A 20,568-nucleotide genomic window follows, 5' to 3' on the forward strand; every position below is an offset into this window, starting at 1 on the left:
AGCAAGATATCTTGGAGAGCTTGCTTGGACCGTACCAAGGCAGAACTCTGTCGTACAAGCAAATTGCACTTATCTTTATACAGAAATTGAATACAGAAATAAAAAAGGAATCTTATTCATTAGTCCCGCGAGTACAAAGGTCATCTCGGAAGGTACACACTCTATCTATCCTTGCATAGTTTCTCTCTGTTCACAGTCTGATAAGCAAAGTTGAAAGGAGACTCCCTTTTAATACCAGATGGTCACCTAATTGCATCTCTAAGTTTCAAGGCTAAAAAGCGTGGCTATTTTTCTAGTCTTATTATTTTAAAAAGCATAGCAAGTAAAAAGAATTTAACCCTTCCCTCTTCTATAAGCCATGGATTCATAGATTCTTTCTTCCACAGCAAGTGATCAGGAAGGCCAATGGTATCTTGGCCTTTACTGCAAAGGAGATGGAGTATAAAAGCAGGGAAGTCTTCCTACAATTGTACAGGGTATTGGTGAGGCCACATCTGGAATACTGCCTTGGTTTCCATATTTACGAAAGGATGTACTTGCTTTGGAGGCAGTTCAGAGAAGGTTCACTAGGTTGATTCCGGAGATGAGGAGGTTGACTTACGAGGAAAGGTTGAGTAGAATGGGCCTATACTCATTGGAATTCAGAAGAATGAGAGGTGATCTTATGGAAAAGCATAAGATTATGAGGGAGCTTGACAAGGTGGATGCAGAGAGGATGTTTCCACTGATAGGGGAGACTAGAACTAGGGGGCATAATCTTAGAATAAGGGGCCGCCCATTTAAAACTGAGATGAGGAGAAATTGCTTTTCTCAGAGGGTTGTAAATCTGTGGAATTCACTGCCTCAGAGAGCTGTGGAAGCTGAGACATTGAATAAATTTAAGACAGAGGTCAACAGTTTCTTAACCGATAAGGGATTAAGGGGTTATTGGGAGCAGGCAGGAAAGTGGTCCTGAGTCTATAAACAGAACAGCCATGATTGTATTAAATGGCGGTGCAGGCTCTAGGGACCGTACAGCCTACTCCTGCTCCTATTTCTTGTGTTCTTATGTAAAAGGCCGATGATAATCAGCCCTTGATGAATCGACTGACTCTGGCAGATAGGGACGTGATCTTTGGGTTTGAGCTTCCCGTGTGCTAATCTTCTCCTTCTAACACCCTGTAAAAGGAGTTTACAAAAGTCATCACTGTAAGTACAGGATAGAACTTCAGAACATTCTCTCCTTCTTGTTCCTGTCCCATGGGCCATGCAGCGCCGATACACCTGGGTAATCTGGGCCTGTCACTGATGGTAAAACCCGCAGCTCCCGCCCCGCTGGACACACACGTGACAACCAATGGGCCAATGGTTTTCCTGGTGCCCTCCCTGCCCCTTGTGCCAGGCTCGGTACTTGGCCATCCTGTGAGGTTTGTGCCCTCCTCTCCCCCGCTCCCCCCACCACCACTGGTGCCAGGCTCAATACTCGGCCATCCTGTGGGGTCGGTGCCCTCCCCTGGTGCCAGGCTCGGTATATGCCCATCCTGTGGGGCCGGTGCCCTCCCCTGGTGGTAGGCTCGTTATATGCCATCCTGTGGGGTCGGTATCCACCTTGCCAGGCTACATGACGTCACATAGACTGCGTTGCCAGGTTACTGGTGTCACACACCTCACCTTGCTGGGGTTTTGACGTCACACACCCCTTTTTGCCGGGTTGATGACGTCACGCAGATCACGCTGCCGGATTGGTGACGTCACTGGTGCTGAGTGAACGGCGGCGCGAGTTCGAATCGCAGCAACGTGACCCGGAGCGAGCCGCCTCGGACCGTGGGAGTGAGCGGAGTAAATGGCAGATACAGGGCCGCGATTGGTGGGCGGCCTGTCAATCAGGTCAATCAGCCAATTGCAGGGGCGGACAACGTCTCCTTGAGCGCGCTGTGAGGCGGCACTGCGCATGTCCAGGATCCCCGGAGGCCGGCCGTTGGTGAAGGTAAATAAGATGGCGGAAAGTGAGCGGAGCTGAGCGGCACCGAGGGGAGAGGGGGCCGAGGGAGAGTGTCCCGGGGGGGAGAGAGGGGGCCGAGGGAGAGTGTCCCGGGGGGGAGAGAGGGGGCCGAGGGAGAGTGTCCCGGGGGGGAGAGAGGGGGCCGAGGGAGAGTGTCCCGGGGGGGGAGAGGGGGCCGAGGGAGAGTGTCCCGGGGGGGAGAGAGGGGGCCGAGGGAGAGTGTCCCGGGGGGGAGGTGAGACATGGAATGGGGGTGAGGGTGAGAGAGACACGGACACACAGACTTGACACAGGCACATCCCCAGAATGACTGGGGAGGGAGGAGACAGACGAGGGGGAGAGAATGGGGGGGGTCCTGGGAAACCGTCCCCCTCCCCTCCTCCTGTAACCGTCCCCTCCTCCTCTTCCCCCTCCCCTCGGCTCCTCGTCCCCATCCTTGGGGCCCAGTGAGATCAGACAGTGTGTAACCTGGGAGCCCAGTGAGATCAGACAGTGTGTAACCCGGGGGCCCAGTGAGATCAGACAGTGTGTAACCTGGGGGCCCAGTGAGATCAGACAGTGTGTAACCCGGGGCCCAGTGAGATCAGACAGTGTGTAACCCGGGGGCCCAGTGAGATCAGACAGTGTGTAACCCGGGAGCCCAGTGAGATCAGACAGTGTGTAACCCGGGGCCCAGTGAGATCAGACAGTGTGTAACCCGGGGGCCCAGTAAGATCAGACAGTGTGTAACCCGGGGGCCCAGTGAGATCAGACAGTGTGTAACCCGGGGGCCCAGTGAGATCAGACAGTGTGTAACCCGGGGGCCCAGTGAGATCAGACAGTGTGTAACCCGAGGAGATTTCTGGTGATTTTCTGAAAGTCCAGACGGGCAGGAGAGATCTGAGGAAAAGGATAAAATCAAACAGAAATACTGGATATATACTGTTATGAAACGTTGGAAAAACACTTTACATTACATTCCACTTCACAACATTTATCTTCTAATTTTCTGCCCTGTGATAATTAGATCTCCCAGTGAATGGCGGAGTGATTGAGAAAGTTCCCCAGCTGGAAGGAAACAGGGATTGTGGACTGAGGAACAACAGCAGGTGAACCAACAGCAGGTGAACCAGCACAGGATTGTGAGAGCACCAACCAGTGAGCCCCTTCCGATTGAAAGCGCTTCAATAGATCGACAGAGGAGAAAGGTAAGAGAAAGTGCCATTTACTCAGATACACACCGGTCCTGTAGACAGTACACACAGGTTACAAGGTAAGACAGGAAATGAGACCGGGAGAGACTAACCACTGAGTACAATTATCCAGCATGAGGCCGTGCAATGGGATGCGAAGTGAGATCAGTTTCTGTCTCTAAACACAGTCACAGTGAATCTTGTGTGTGTTTTAGAGTAAAGGGCTTTGATCTAAGAGGCCCTAAATTGGCCTGGGTTTTTAACCTGATTTTTGCCTTTCCCAGGACATCACATGGCTCTGGTTGGGGTGGAGTGTAGAATGTTTCAGTGCAAGGGGTGTCGCAGTTGTGTGAGGCAGACTGATTGGGCTGGGTGCTATTTACCTTTCCGCCATTGTTCATTGTTCATAGGTTGATATGTAACCTTCAGGGCTGCTGACCGAGGGCCGTGTGGCTTTGTCAGCCGGCGCTGACACAATGGTCTGAAATGGCCTCCTTCTGCGCTGTACATTTCTGTTTCTAAAACACTCCTGCCCGTATCCTTACTCGAGAACACAAGAAGTAGCAGCAGGAGTAGGCCATACGTCCCCTACCATCTGCTCCGCCATTCAGCAAGATCTCGATTCGATAGAGAATTTTAAAGATTCACAACTCTGAGTGAAGAAATAGCTCCTCCTCATAGTCTTAAATGACCGATCTGTTATCCTAAGACTAGGACCCCTAACTCTAGACTATCCAGCCCTTGTCAATTCCTCTCAGAATTTTATATGTTTCAATGATATCACCTTCCGTTCTTCTGAACTCCAGAGAATATAGGCCTATTCTACTCAATCTGTCCTCAGCCCTCTCATCCCAACTTGTACCAATTTCCATTCACCCATCACCCCTGTGCTCGCTGAACTACTGGTCCATCAGTGCCTCGCTTTCAAAATTCTCATCCTTGTTTTGAAATCCATCCAGGACCTTGCCCCTCCCTATTGCTGTAACCTCCTCCAACGCGACAACCCTCAGATCTTTACATTTCTCCAATTCTGGACTCTTGAACAGCCCCAATTTTCAGCAATATTGGTGGCCGTACCTTCAGCTGCCGAGGCCATAAGCTCTGGAATTCCTCCCTAAACCTCTCCACCTTTAAAATGCTCCTTAATACCTACCATTTTGAACAAGCTTTCAGTCACCTGTGCTAATATTTCCTTACGTGACTGGGTGTCAAAGTTTGTTTGCTAACAGTCCTGTGAAGTGCCTTGGGACATTTTACTACGTTTAAGGCGTGATATAGATGCCATTTGTTGCTGATAACTGAAGATATTTTGAATCGTAATATAACGAAACTACAGGCATGGGGAATTGCAATAGATTGATAACTGCAGAGGAAGAGGATTGTTATGTATTGCTAATAGTGTGAATTCTTTTAATGTGAGGTGGCCCTTGCACATTCGCTACCACACGGGCTTGGCAGAGCAAGGTATTGGTCCAATGGCAAGGGGATCCAAGATGACTGGAGACCAGGCTCTGCTGCATGTTTCCTCTGGCACTGATTCTCACTGGGATACAGTTTCCTCTGGCACTGACGCTCACTGGGATACAGTTTCCTGTAGCACTGACTCTCACTGGAATACAGTTTCCTCTGGCACTGACTCTCGCTGGGATACAGTTTCCTGGAGCACTGACTCTTACTGGGGTACAGTTTCCTCTGGCACTGACTCTCAATGGGGTACAGTTTCCTCTGGCAGACTCTCACTGGCGTACAGTTTCCTCTGGCACTGACTCTGGGGTACAGTTTCCTCTGGCACTGACTCTCTCTGGGGTACAGTTTCCTCTGGCACTGACTCTCACTGGGGTACAATTTCCTCTGACACAGATTTACTCTTTCCCTAATTCGTGCTGGGAGTGCTTCATGGGACAGTTTAGAAGGAACTTTAACCTGAAACTGATCAGGAGCTGCGGGTGGAAAGTTGTCAGTGCAGTGGCAGATCGTACTGCTGCTGAATTTTAATTGATAAGCTGCCAGCAGTGCAGTCGGGACGGACACCGAAGTGTGCCCTGCGGCAGTGTAGAGGGAACTTTACTCTGTATCTAACCCATACGCCACCTAGTCTGTGGGAATTTAGTGTGAATTTGAAAGCAATTGTTCGGGGAGATAGAGAGACATTTATTCTGCTGCTTGGGGTGTCTAGGACGAGGGGACATAACCTTAAAATCCGAGCCAGGCCATTCAGGAGAGATGTTAGGATACACTTCTTCACTCAATGGATGGTTGAAGTGTGGAACTTCCCACAATAAGCAATCGATGCTCGCCCATTGAATAATTCTTTGCCGGTTGTGATTAATGCCCAATGACCCGTTGCTTGTTCCCTTGGATTGGATCTTTATTTATTCCCTTTGATTGTTTTCAGTTTCACTGCTGGACCTACCACTCAAAGCACTTTGTCTGATCTGCCCCTGGGAATGAGCAGACTCCTCCCTCCTCTCCCACACTGCACTGTCTCTCCTCCCCTTTCCCCCTTGGTTGTGTTCCACACTCTGGGCCTTGGGCCTTCCCCGGGGATTCTCAGTATGAACAGGGGGATGTGTGTTGAGACAGGATGTCCCAGCTCTCCACCTTTAAAGGGACATGGAGAGGACCCACTGGGCTGAATGTTCCTGCTTTATGACATCACTGCAGTGCCTAGCAACCAACCTCCCTGAGCCCTGCTCATTATGGGCTGGCAGTGTCTGATGGGACAGTGAAGAGGGAGAAAGACTTGAATTTATTTGGCGCCTTTCACGACCACTGGAGCCCTCAAAGCGCTTTACAGCCAATGAGGTACTTTTGGATTGTAGTCACTGTTGTAGTAAGGGAGAGTTACCCTGTATCTAACCCGTGCTGTACCTGCCCTGGGATTGTTTGCTGGGACAATGTAGAGAGTGCTTTACTCTGTATCTAACCTGTGCTGTACCTGCCCTGGGAGTGTTTGATGGGACAGTGCATAGGGAGTTTTACTCTGTATCTAACCTGTGCTGTACCTGCCCTGCGAGTGTTTGAAGGGACAGTTTAGAGGGAGTTTTACTCTGTATCTAACCCATGTTGTACATGTCCCGGGACTGTTTGATGGGATATTATAGAGAGAGTTTTACTCTGTATCTAACCCTGTGCTGTACCTGCCCTGGGAGTTTTTGACAGGATAATGTAAAGGAAGCTTTGCGCTGTATCTAACCCATGTTGTACCTGATCTGGCAGAGTTTGATGGGACAGTTTAGAGGAAGCTTTTCTGTCTATCTAACCCATACTGTAACTGCCTTGGGAGTATTTGATGGGACAGTGTGGTGGGAGCTTTTCTCTGAATCTAACCCATACTGTACCTGCCCTGGGAGTGTTTGATGGGATAATGTAGATGGAGATTTACTGTGTGCCAAACCTGTGCTAACCTAGCAAGTTGTGAAGAGGACGCCAATAATCTACAAAGGGATATAGATAGGCTAAGTGAGTGGGCAAAACTTTGGCAGATGGAGTATAATGTGGGAAAATGTGAGCTTATCCACTTTGGTTGGAGAAATAATAAAGGAAATTATTATTTAAATTGTGAGATTACAAAATGTGATGGTACAGTGGGATCTGGGGGTCCTTGTACATTAAACACAAAAAGTTAGCATGCAGGTACTGCAATTAATCTGGAAGGCAAATGGAATGTTGGCCTTTATTGCAAGGGGGATGGAGTATAAAAGTAGGGAAGTCCTGCTGCAACTGTACAGGGCGTTGGTAGGACCACACCTGGAGTACTGCGTACAGTTTTGGTCTCCTTATTTAAGGAAGGATATACTTGCACTGGAGGCAGTTCAGAGAAAGTTCCCGAAGTTGATAACTGAGATGAAGGGGTTTTCATAACGAGAAAGGTTGAGCAGATTGGACCTGTACTCATTGGAGTTTAGAAGACTTAGAGGTGATCTTATTGAAACGTATAAGATTCTGAGGGGGCTTGACAGAGAGGATGTTTCCCTCGTGGGGGAATCTAGAACTAGAGGGCATAGTTTCAGAATAAGGGTCGCTCATTTAAAACTGAAATGAGGAGAAATTTCTTATCTGAGGGATGTGAATCTTTGGAATTCTCTACCTCAGAGAGCTATGGGAGCTGGGTCATTGAATGTATTTAAGGTGGGGATAGACAGATTTTTGAACGATAAGTGGGTCAAGGATTATGGGGAGTGGGCAGTGAAGTGGAGTTGAGACCTGGATCCGATCAGCCATGATCTTATTGAATGGCGGAGCAGGCTCGAAGGGACAAATGGTCTACTCCTGCTCCTATTTCTTATGTTCCATACCTGCCCTGGGAGTGTTTGATGGGACAGTGTACAGGGAGTGTTACGCTATATCTAACCCATGCTGTACCTGCCCTGGGAGTCTCTGATGGGATAGTGCAGGCGGAGGTTTACTCTGTATCTAATCCGTGCTGCACCTACCCTGGGAACGTTTCATTAGACAGTGTACATAAGAGCATAAGGAACAGGAGTAGGCCATACGGCTCCTCGATCCTGCTCCGCCATTCAATAAGATCATGGACTCAGCTCCACTTCCCCGCCCGCTCCCCATAACCCCTTATCCCTTTTCGTTTAAGAAACTGTTTATTTCTATCTTAAATTTATTCAATGTCCCAGCTTCTACAGCTTTCTGAGGCAGAGAATTCCACAGATTTAGAACCCTGTGAGAGAAGAAATTTCTCCTCATCTCTGTTTTAAATGGACGGCCCCTTATTCTAAGATCATGCCCTCTAGTTCTCGTCTCCCCCATCAGTGGAAACATCCTCTCTGCATCCACCTTGTCGAGCCCCCTCATAATCTTATACATTTCGATAAGATCGCCTCTCATTCTTCTGAACTCCAGTGAGTAGAGGCCCAACCTACTCAACCTTTCCTCATAAGTCAACCCTCTCATCCCTGGAATCACCGAGTGAACCTTCTCTGAACTGCCTCCAAAGCAACTATATCCTTTCGTAAATATGGAAACCAAAACTGCACACAGTATTCCAGGTGTGGCCTCACCAAAACCTTGTATAGCTGCAGCAAGACTTCCCTGCTTTTATACTCCAACCCCTTTGCAATAAAGTCCAAGATACCATTCGCCTTCCTGATCACTTGCTGTATCTGCATACTATCCTTTTGTGTTTCATGCACAAGTACCCCCAGGTCCCGCTGTACTGTGGCGCTTTGCAATCTTTCTCCATTTAAATAATAACTTGCTCTTTGATTTTTTTCTGCCAAAATGCATGACCTCACACTTTCCAACATTATACTCCAACTGCCAAATTTTTGCCCACTCACTGAGCCTGTCTACTATCTAAAGCCATAGCTTCTCGACTTGATGGTCAAAACATTTCCATAGATATCTTACTGTTGAGAGATCTATGGTAGCTCTCAAGGCTGAGCAAACGAAGACAGTTTGTGGCCTCTGCTGAATCTCCTTACAGCTGAAGCTTTGTGTTTGCTTTTCATTTCACTGCAAATGAAATTGAAACAGACATCTCCAGCTTCTAACAGAAACTTATTTAACAGGGGAAAACTAAAAGTTAATGTAAAGAATTAACTCTTTCCTTAGTCAGATAACCTTTGTTACCTTACTGAGGTCACTAGTTTCAATATGATGTTATGGATGCTGCCCTGGTCACCTGCAAGAACTAGGTCTACATCTGAGTTACCTTCAGCAGAGTCCTTGATGGGATCAAAGCGGAATTCTGCCCCTTGTTCACCACTTCAGTTTCTGTAACCTCACTCTGATTCTGGAAATCCCAGTTTATATTGAGCTGATTGAAGCCACCTGTTACTACAACCTTGTCTTTGCATATCTTATCCCATAGAAAATATTATTGTCACTGCTGTTATTAGTCAAGTCCTCTGCCTGTTAATTTAAGGCTGAATTTCATTTTGTGTCTTCCTTAATGTTAACATATAAAGTTACTTTTCCTTCCCTGTAAAATGGTAATTTTTCTACCGCCCTTTGTATTGAGCTCACTTTGATCTCCTGGAGTAAGCAATGTTCCTCGATAACATAATTTTGCACTGATGCATGTATTATCTGTAACGAAGTAAAGCATCTTGATTTGAATGCTTTTAAAATTCAGGTATGGACACTCTAATTGTGCGAGGCCCCTTGGGAAAGAGTGACCATAATATGGTGGAATTCTGCATTAGGATGGAAAATGAAACAGTTAATTCAGAGACCATGGTCCAGAACTTAAAGAAGGGTAACTTTGAAGGTATGAGGCGTGAATTGTCTAGGATAGATTGGCGAATGATACTTAAGGGGTTGACTGTGGATGGGCAATGGCAGACATTTAGAGACCGCATGGATGAACTACAACAATTGTACATCCCTATCTGGCATAAAAATAAAAAAGGAAAGGTGGCTCAACCGTGGCTATCAAGGGAAATCAGGGATAGTATTAAAGCCAAGGAAGTGGCATACAAATTGGCCAGAAATAGCAGCGAACCTGGGGACTGGGAGAAATTTAGAACTCGGCAGAGGAGGACAAAGGGTTTGATTAGGGCAGGGAAAATAGAGTACGAGAGGAAGCTTGCAGGGAACATTAAGACGGACTGCAAAAGTTTCTATAGATATGTAAAGAGAAAAAGGTTAGTAAAGACAAACGTAGGTCCCCTGCAGTCAGAATCAGGGGAAGTCATAACGGGGAACAAAGAAATGGCAGACCAATTGAACAAGTACTTTGGTTCGGTATTCACTAAAGAGGACACAAACAACCTTCCGGATATAAAAGGGGTCAGAGGGTCTATTAAGAAGGAGGAACTGAGGGAAATCCTTATTAGTCGGGAAATTGTGTTGGGGAAATTGATGGGATTGAAGGCCGATAAATCCCCAGGGCCTGATGGACTGCATCCCAGAGAACTTAATGAGGTGGCCTTGGAAATAGCGGATGCATTGACAGTCATTTTCCAACATTCCATAGATTCTGGATCAGTTCTATCGAGTGGAGGGTAGCCAATGTAACCCCACTTTTTAAAAAAGGAGGGAGAGAAAACAGGAAATTATAGACCGGTCAGCCTGACATCGGTAGTGGGTAAAATGATGGAATCAATTGTTGAGGATGTCATAGCAGCGCACTTGGAAAGAGGTGACATGATAGGTCCAAGTCAGCATGGATTTGTGAAAGGGAAATCATGTTTGACAAATCTTCTGAAATGTTTTGAGGATGTTTCCAGTAGAATGACAAGGGAGAACCAGTTGATGTGGTGTATTTGGACTTTCAAAAGGCTTTTGACAAGGTCCCACACAAGAGATTAATGTGCAAAGTTAAAGCACATGGGATTGGGGGTAGTGTGCTGACGTGGATTGAGAACTGGTTGGCAGACAGGAAGCAAAGAGTAGGGGTAAATGGGTACTTTTCAGAATGGCAGGCAGTGACTAGTGGGGTACAGCAAGGTTCTGTGCTGGGGCCCCAGCTGTTTATATTGTACATTAATGATTTAGACGAGGGGATTAAATGTAATATCTCCAAATTTGCGGATGACACTAAGTTGGGTGGCAGTGTGAGCTGCGAGGAGGATGCTATGAGGCTGCAGAGTGACTTGGATAGGTTAGATGAGTTGGCAAATGCATGGCAGATGAAGTATAATGTGGATAAATATGAGGTTATCCACTTTGGTGGTAAAAACAGAGAGACAGACTATTATCTGAATGGTGACAGATTAGGAAAAGGGGAGGTGCAACGAGACCTGGGTGTCATGGTACATCAGTCATTGAAGGTTGGCATGCAGGTACAGTAGGCGATTAAGAAAACAAATGGCATGTTGGCCTTCATAGAGAGGGGATTTGAGTGCAGGGGCAGGGAGGTGTTACTACAGTTGTACAGGGCCTTGTTGAGGCCACACCTGGAGTATTGTGTACAGTTTTGATCTCCTAATTTGAGGAAGGACATTCTTGCTGTTGAGGGAGTGCAGCGAAGGTTCACCAGACTGATTCCCGGGATGGAGGGACTGACATATCAAGAAAGACTGGATCAAACTGGGCTTGTATTCACTGGAGTTCAGAAGAATGAGAGGGGATCTCATAGAAACGTTTAAAATTCTGATGGGTTAAACAGGTTAGATGCAGGAACAATGTTCCCAATGTTGGGGAAGTCCAGAACCAGGGGTCACAGTCTAAGGATAAGGGGTAAGCCATTTCGGACCGAGATGAGGAGAAACTTCTTCACCCAGAGAGTGGTGAACCTGTGAAATTCTCTCCCACAGGAAGTTGTTGAGGCCAATTCACTAAATATATTCAAAACGGAGTTAGGTGTAGTCCTTACTACTAGGGGGATCAAGGGGTATGGCAAGAAAGCAGGAATGGGGTACTGAAGTTGCATGATCAGCCTTGAACTCATTGAATGGCGGTGCAGGCTCGAAGGGCTTAATGGCCTACTCCTGCACCTATTTTCTATGTTTCTATGTCCTTCTGCAGATTTTTTGTGTCTTGCTCACACATTGCTTTTCCACCCATCTTTGTATTGTCAGCAAACTTGGCTACGTTACACTCAGTCCCTTCTTCCAAGTCGTTAATATAGATCGTAAATAGTTGGGGACCCAGCACTGATCTCTGCAGCACCCCACTAGTTATTGGTTGCTAACCAGAGAATGAACCATTTATCCCGACTCTCTGTTCTCTATTAGTTAGCCAATCCTCTATCCATGCTAATATATTACCCCCAACTCCGTGAACTTTTATCTTGTGCAGCAACCTTTTATGTAGCACGTTGTCAAATGCCTGCTGGAAGTCCAAATACACCATATCCACTGGTTCCACTTTATCCACCCTGGTTGTTACATCCTCAAAGAACTCCAGCAAATTTGTCAAACATGACTTCCCCTTCATAAATCCATGCTGACTCTGCCTGATCGAATTTTGCTTATCCAAATGTCCTCCTATTGCTTCTTTAATAATGGACAATGGCAACATTTTCCCAACCACAGATGTTAGGCTAACTGGTCTATAGTTTCCTGTTTTTTGTCTGCCTCCTTTTTTAAATAGGGGAGTTACATTTGCAGTTTTCCAATCTGCTGGGACCTCTCCAGAATCCAGGGAATTTTGGTAAATTAAAACCAATGCATCTACAATCCCTGCCGCTACTTCTCTTAAGACCCTAGGATGCAAGCCATCAGGTCCAGGGGATATATCTGCCTTTAGTCCCATTATCTCACTGAGTACCACCTCCTTAGTGATTGTGATTGTGTTAAGTTCTCGCCCTCCCCCCCCCACCCCCACCATAGCCCCTTGACTACCCACTGTTGGAATATTGTTGGTGTCCTCTAACGTAAAGACTGATACAAAATATTTGTTCAGAGTTTATGCCATCTCCATGTTTCCCATTATAAATTCCCCGGTCTCGTCCTCTAAGGGACCAACATTTACTTTAGCCACTCTTTTCCTTTTTATATAGCTGTAGAAACTCTTGCTATCTGTTTTTATATTTTGTGCTAATTTACTCTCATAGTCTATCTTCCCTTTCTTCTTCATTTTTTTAGTCGTTCTTTGCTGACTTTTAAAAGCTTCCCAGTCTTCTGTCCTCCCACTAGTTTTGGTCACTTTGTATGCCCTTGTTTTTAGTTGGATACCGTCCTTTATTTCTTTAGTTAGCCATGGATGGCTATCTTTTCTCTTGCACCCTTTCCTCCTCACTGGAATGTATTTTTCTTGAGTGTTGTGAAATATCTCCTTAAATGTACACCACAGTTCATCAACCGTCCTACACATTAATCTATTTTCTCAGTCCACTTTACCCAACTCTGCCCTCATACCTTCATAGTCTCCTTTATTTAAGCTTAGTACGCTGGTTAGAGATCCAACTTTCTCACCCTCCATCTGAATTTGAAATTCAATCATGTTATGATCACTCATTCTGAGGGGATCCTTTACTGGGAGATTGTTTATTAATCCTGTCTCATTACACAGGATCAGATCTAAGATAGCCTGCCCCCTGGTTGGTTCCGTTACTTACTGCTCAAGGAACCCGTCCCTTATGCACTCCATGAACTCCTCCTCAAGGCTGCCCTGCCCAATTTGATTTGTCCAATCAATATGGAGGTTGATATCACCTATGATTATTGCTGTTCCCTTTTTACAATTCCCCACTATTTCCTGGTTTATGCTGGGAGCAACAGAGTTGTTACTGTCGGGGGCCTATAGACTATGCCCACCAGTGACTTTTTCCCCTTATTATTCCTTATCTCCACCCAAACTGTCTCAACACCCTTATCATTTGAGCCAATATCGTTTCTTATTATTGCAGTGATTCCATCCTTTATCCATAGAGCTACCCCACCTCCTTTTCCTTTCTGTCTGTCCTACAGGATTGTCAAGTACCCCTGAATATTTAATTCCCAGTCCTGGTCACCTTGCAACCACATCTCTCTAATGGCTATCAGATCATACCCATTTGTCTCAATTTGTGCCATCAACTTATCTATTTTGTTACAAATGCTACGTGCATTTAGACACGGTGCCTTTAAGTTTGTTTTTTTTTTACCTTTTTTTCTTGCTTGTATCCTCTCATTCAAATTCACTTTCTTTATTTTTGCTTTCTAATTCCAGCTTTACTCCTCTCCCTATTGAATCTTTTTCAGGTTCCCATCCCCCTGCCAAGCTAGTTTAAACCCCCCCCAACAGCACTAGCAAACCCACCCGCAAGGATATTGGTCCTTGCTATGTTGAGGTGCAACCCGTCCGGCTTGTACAGGTCCTCCCTCCCCCGGAAGCAGTCCCAATGCCTCAGGAAGCTAAAGCCCTCCCGCCTGCACCATCTCTCCAGCCATCTGCTCGATCCTCCTATTTCTGTACTCACTAGTTCGTGGCACCGGGAGTAATCCAGAGATTACTACCTTTTGAGGTTCTACTTTTTAATCTCTCTCCTAGCTCCCTAAACTCTGCCTGCAGGACCTCATCCCTCTTCCTACCCATGTCATTGGTACCGATGTGAACCATAACCTCTGGCTGTTCAACCTCTTCCCCCCAGCGTGTAGAGAGAGCTTTACTCTCCACATAACCCGTGCTGTACCTGTCTTGTGAGTGATTGATGGGACACTTCAGAGGGAGCTTTGCTCTGTATCTAACCCATGCTCTACCTGCCCTGTGAGCTTTGATGGTTGGTGTAGGGGAATCTTTCCTCTATATCTAACCCATACTCTACCTGCCCTAGTTGTGTCTGACAGGACAGTGTAGAGGGAGGTTTACTCTGTATCTAATCCAAGCTGTACCTGTCTTGGGAGTGTTTGATGGGACAGTGTAGAGGGAGGTTTACTCTGTATCTAACATAAGCTGTACCTGCTCTTGGAATATTTGATGGGACAGTGTAAAGGGTGCTTTCCTCTATATCTAATCCATGCTGTAGCTGCCTTGGGAGTGTTTGATGGGACAGTGTAGAGGGAGGTTTACTCTATCTAATCCATGCTGTACCTGCCCTGCAAGTGTTTGATGGGACAGTGTAGATGGAGCTTTACTCTGTTTCTGACCCGTGCTGTACCTGCTCTGGGAGTTTTTGATGGGACAGTGAAGAGGGAGATTTCTTCTGTATCTAATTTTGCTATACCTGCCCTGCGAGTGTTTGATGCGGCAGTGTAGAGGGAGCTTTACTCTGTATCTAACCCGTGCTGTACCTGCTGTAGCAGTGTTTGAGGGGACAGTTAGAGGGAGCTTTAATCAGTACCTAACCCATGCTGTACCTGCCCTGAGAGTATTTGATGGGACAGTGTAGAGGGAGCTTTATTTTGTATCTAACCCGTGTTGTACCTGCTCTGCGAGTGTTTGATGGATAATGTAGACGGAGATTTACTCTGTATCCAACCTGTGCTAACTTTGCAAGTTGTGAGGAGGACGCAAAGGGATATAGAGAGGCTAAGTGAGTGGGCAAAACTTTGGCAGATGGAGTATAATGTGGGAAAATGTGTGGTTATCCACTTTGGTCGGAGAAATAAAACAGCAAATTATTATTTAAATGGGGAGAGATTATAAAATGCGTTAGTAGAGAGGGATGTGGGGGTCCTTGTACATTAAACACACAAAGTTAGTGTGCAGTTACAGCAATTAATTAGGAACACAAATGGAATGTTGTCCTTTATTGCAAGGAGGATGGAGTATAAAAGTAAAAGTCCTTCTGCAACTGTACAGGGCATTGGTGAGACTACACCTGGAGCACTGCGTACAGTTTGGCCTCCTTATTTAAGGAGGGGTATACTTGCATTGGAAGCAGTTCAGAGAAGGTTCCCGAGGTTGATGACTGAGATGAAGGGGTTGTCATAAGAAGAAAGGTGAAGCACGTGGAGCCTATACTCTTTGGAGTTTAGAAGACTTGGAGGTGATCTTATTGAAACGTATAATATACTGAGGAGCGTTTGGGGCAGTGTACAGGTAGGTTTACTCTGTATCTAACCCGTGCTATACCTGCCCTGGGAGTGTTTGATGGGACGGTGTAGAGGGTGCTTTACTCTGTATCTAACCTGTGCTATACCTGCCCTGGGAGTGTTTGATAGAACAGTGTAGAGGGTGCTTTACTCTGTATCTAATCCGTGCTGTACCTGACTAAAGAGTGCTTTAGGCAGACACTAGGTGCTCAGAATATCCCATTCCCCAGCAGTGACATCCATCACCTCGATGAGAACATCATTTAACTCAAAGATAAGAGAAACCCATCAGTTCCTCCACCGGACACAGATCCGGAGAGACAGTAAGTGTCCTGAACATTGTTGTACAGTGTGCTCGATAGTTCCTCCCTGGGTTTGAGCCTTTTGGTGATGATTTAAATTTGATGCCCTCGAGTAAGGAAGTGGCCCTAGAAATAGTGGATGTATTGGTGGTCATTTTCCAACATTCTACAGATTCTGAATCAGTTCCTATGGATTGCAGGGTAGTTAATGTGGCCCCACTTTTTAGAAAAGGAGGGAGCGAGAAAACAGTGAATTCTAGATTGGTTAACCTGACATTGGGAGTGGGGAACATGCTGGAATCAATTATTAAGATGAAATAACAGTACATTTGGAAAGCAGTGACAGGATCGGTCGAAGTCAGCATGGATTTATGAAAGGGAAATCATGCTTGACAAATCTTCTAGAATTTTTTGAGGACAAGGGAGAACCATTGGATGTGGTGTATTTGGACTTTCAAAAGACTTTTGACAAGGTCCCACACAAGAGATTAGTGTGCAAAATTAAAGCACATGGTATTGGGAGTAATGTATTGACGTGGATAAAGAACTGGTTGGTGGACAGGAAGCAAAGAGTAGGAATAAACGGGTCCTTTTCGGAATGGCAGGTAGTGACTAGTGGGGTACCGCAAGGTTCAGTGCTGGGACCACTGCTATTTACAAGATACATTAATGATTTAGGCGAAGGAATTGAATGTAATATCTCCAAGTTTGCAGAAGACACTAAGATGGGTGGTAGTGTGAGCTGTGAAGAGGATGCTAAGAATCTGCAGGGTGACTTGGACAGGTTAGCTGAGTGGGCAAATGCATGGCAGATGCAGTATAATGTAGATAAATGTGAGATTATCCACTTTGGTGGCAAAAACAGGAAGGCAGAATATTATCTGAATGGTGACAGATTAGGAAAAGGGGAGGTGCAACGAGACCTGGGTGTCATGGTACATCAGTCATTGAAAGTTGGCATGCAGGTGCAGCAGGCGGTGAAGAAGGCAAATGGCATGTTGGCCTTCATAGCGAGAGGATTTGAATATAGGAACAGGGAGGTCTTACTGCAGTGTACAGGGCCTTGGTGAGGCCACACCTTGAATATTGTGTGCAGTTTTGGTCTCCTAATCTGAGGAAGGGCCTTGCTATTGAGGGAGTGCAGTGAAGGTTCACCAGACTGATTCCCAGAATGGCAGGACTGACACATGAAGAAAGACTGGATTGACTAGACTTATATTCACTGGAATTTAGAAGAATGAGATGGGATCTCATAGAAACATATAAAATTCTGACGGGATTGGACAGGTTAGATGCAGGAAGAATGTTCCTGATGTTGGGGAAGTCCAGAATCAAGGGTCACAGTCTAAGGATAAGGAGTAAGCCATTTAGGACCGAGATTAAGAGAAACCTCTTCACTCAGAGAATTGTGAACCTGTGGAATTCTCGACCAAAGAAGGTTGTTGAGGCCAGTTTGTTCGATATATTCAAAAGGGAGTTGGATATGGCCCTTACGGCTATAGGGATCAAGGGGTATGGAGAGAAAGCAGGAATGGGGTACTAAAGTTGCATGTTCAGCCATGATCATATTAAATGGTGGTGCAGGCTCGAAGGGCCGAATGGCCTACTTCTGCATCTATTTTCTGTGTTACTGACTCACTGACTGGTGGAAATAGTTTTTCCTCATTTACCTGATCAAACTTTAAGCACCTCCCTCAGACCTCCCAATTCCCCTTTGTTCTAATGAAAAGAGCCCCAGTTTCTCCAATCTCCCCTGATAACTAAAGCCTCTCTTCCCTGGTATCATCTCAGTCAATCTCTCTGCACTCTCTCCATGGCCTCGACATCCTTCCTGGTGTAAGATCCCCAAAACCTGACACAATATTCGAACTGCAGCCTAACCAATGATTTGTGCAAGTTTACATGACCTCTGCCCTTTTGTACACCATGCCCCTATTTATAAAACCTGTGATCCCATGTGCTTCTTTAACCACTTTATCAATTTGTCCTTCTACTTTTAAAGATTTGTCTATCTGAAGACCTTGTAGGTTTTAGAGATATTAACATAACATGACTAAAGCACATTGACATAAACTGGCTGATATAATGTGCATCATGGGAAAGAGAAGTTTAGTCTGAGTTCGAAACTCAAACAATCGATTCACTGCAGACAGGTCGCCATGGCAACACTGATAAGACATTCCATTCACTGAACCCACTGTTGGAATCTGTAATCAGATCAGGGGAAAGAACAGGGTTTGTCTGTTAGTACCCACAATGTAAGCTTAAACCAGAGTGAGTAACACAATAGATTAGATTATAATGTGTGATGTTTGTACCTATAATTGTGAAACTATAAGAAATAACAACCAACAGCAGGCAGGGTAGTTTAGGGATAATGAGAAAATTACTGAAGAAAAGTAACTGCTGGGAACCAGGGAAAAGTGTCATTGTAAATCACAGATTAGAGAAATTCCAGCTGTCTTTTCCTCGCTTACTGTGCAAACCCAGCAGAGAAAACAAAGAAGAGTCCGGTGCCAGAGGTGGATCAGTTCAGGGTATAAAAGTGAGGGGAGACTGATGTAAGGGGGCAGTCGGGACTAGAGACACCGGAGATCAAGCTCAGGGCGCCCGAGGTTCCATCCAGCGGGCTGACCTGGTGTCAGTTATTGTGGACACGCGGGATTCAATTACCCGTGCCAGCTGGATAGTCATTGATGCATTCACATCGGGGAGTACAATGGCTATAACCCCCCCCTGCCCCCGCATTCTGAACCCCTGGCCCCTCCCAATGCTTCTCCCAACCAAACCTTGGTCTACCTACTATCAAGCGCGCTACCCAGCGCCGAGCCTGTGACCAACATCTCGCCATAGGCAACTAGGCCCATACAGCAGTGCCTGGTCTCCAGTCGTCATGGACCCACTTGCAACTGGACCAAGACCTTGCTCAGCTTAGCCCGTGTGGTAGCCGGTGTGCAATGACCACCCCACGTTAAAAGAAATCACGCACAGGCGTCTTCCATCCTCGAACATGAAGTTAAGGACCTGGAACTCCAGGACCCTCATGGACAACCCCAACAGCGACAGACCGGAACGCCGCAGCGCCGGAAACTTGACGCTTTGATATTGACATCACCGCCCTAAGCGAGACCCGGTGGGCAGGGGAAGGCCAGCTCAAGGAACAATGTGGAGGTTACACCACCTTCTGGAAAGGCTAACCAGAGGCAGAACACCACCTCCACGGAGTCGGCTTCGTTATCAAAACCGAGCTGGTCAACTGCCTCAAAGACTCCCCCTGCGGGGCTAACGAACGCCTCAGGAAGCTTTGACTCACCCTATCCCGGAACCAGTGCACCACAGTCAACAGTGCATATGCCCCAACACTTGATGTAATGGATGAGACCAAAGAGGGTTTTTATTACAACCTCAAAACATCCCTGACCTGCGTCCCTGTGGGCGACAAACTGATTCTCCTTGGCAACTTCAACGCCAGCGTCGGCAAGGACACAGCCCTCTGGGGAGGCATGATTGACCGAGAGGGGTCAGGGAAAGACAACTCCAGCGGTACCCTACTCCTGACAAAATGTCTAGAACACGAACTCCTCATCAACAATACCTTGTTCCGACAGAGGAACAAATACAAGGCATCGTGGCAACATCCTCGCTCCAAATACTGGCACCTGCTCGACTATATCATCGTCCAAGCCCGCGATTGCAAGGATGTGCACATCACCCGGGCCATGACAGGAGCTGATGACTGCTGAACGGACCACCGCCTAATCTGATCCATCATTGACATCAACGTAGCCCCAAAGCGAAGGGCGCAGCAGAAGCAGTGTCGCAAAAAAAGTCACTGCCGGGGCACTTAAGGACCCAACTAAGAGAGCCCTTTACAGTCAGCACCTCACAGCTAACCTGGCGTGCCTTGAGGATCCCGAGACGCAGAATTCCCACAGTGCTATTATCTGAATGGTGACAGATTAGGAAAAGGGGAGATGCACTGACACCTGGGTGTCATGGTACATCAGTCATTGAAGGTTGGCCTGCAGGTACAGCAGGCGGTTAAGAAAGCAAATGGCATGTTGGCCTTCATAGTGAGGGGATTTGAGTACAGGGGCAGGGAGGTGTTATTACAGTTGTGCAGGGCCTTGGTGAGACCACACCTGGAGTATTTTGTACAGTTTTTGTCTCCTAACTTGAGGAAGGACATTCTTGCTGTTGAGGGAGTGCAGCGACTGATTCCCAAGATGGCGGGACTGACATATCAAGAAAGACTGGATCAACTGGGCTTGTATTCACTGGAGTTCAGAAGAATGAGAGCGGATCTCATAGAAACGCTTAAAATTCTGACGGGTTTAGACAGGTTAGATGCAGGAAGAATGTTCCCAATGTTGGGGAAGTCCAGAACCAGAGGTCACAGTCTAAGGATAAGGGGCATGCCATTTAGGACCGAGATGAGGAGAAACTTCTTCGCCCAGAGAGTGGTGAACCTGTGGAATTCTCTACCACAGAAAGTTGTTGAGGCCAATTCACTAAATATATTCAAAAAGGAGTTAGATGTAGTCCTTACTACTAGGGGGATCAAGGGGTATGGCGAGAAAGCAGGAATGGGGTACTGAAGTTGCATGTTCAGCCATGAACTCATTGATTAGCGGTGCAGGCTCAAAGGGCCGAATGGCCTACTCCACCTATTTACTATGTTTCTATGCTTGGTCTGTCCTCCAGGCCTCCATAACCAGTGCCTGCAACGAGATGCTCGGTCACTCAACCAGAAA

The 20,568-nt window shown here is 46.5% G+C and overlaps 2 protein-coding genes and 1 pseudogene across 2 annotated transcripts in view; 1 reads left to right on the forward strand and 2 right to left on the reverse strand.

Moving 5' to 3' along the window:
* Positions 1–20,568, reverse strand: part of LOC139276125 (NXPE family member 3-like) — a 742,865-nt gene that overhangs the window by 564,836 nt on the left and 157,461 nt on the right. The gene's annotated exons all lie outside the window — the stretch shown is intronic.
* Positions 1–20,568, forward strand: part of LOC139276131 (zinc finger protein 850-like) — a 94,237-nt gene that overhangs the window by 50,942 nt on the left and 22,727 nt on the right. The window contains exon 3 of the mRNA XM_070893657.1: positions 3,194–3,208. Coding sequence (XP_070749758.1) covers positions 3,194–3,208 — 15 coding nt within the window. The remainder of the gene's footprint in view (positions 1–3,193; positions 3,209–20,568) is intronic.
* LOC139276130 (zinc finger protein 850-like) overlaps positions 1–20,568 on the reverse strand; it is a 171,333-nt pseudogene that overhangs the window by 26,863 nt on the left and 123,902 nt on the right.

Source organism: Pristiophorus japonicus, chromosome 11, assembly GCF_044704955.1.
Source record: "Pristiophorus japonicus isolate sPriJap1 chromosome 11, sPriJap1.hap1, whole genome shotgun sequence".
Classification (NCBI taxonomy): domain Eukaryota; kingdom Metazoa; phylum Chordata; class Chondrichthyes; family Pristiophoridae; genus Pristiophorus; species Pristiophorus japonicus.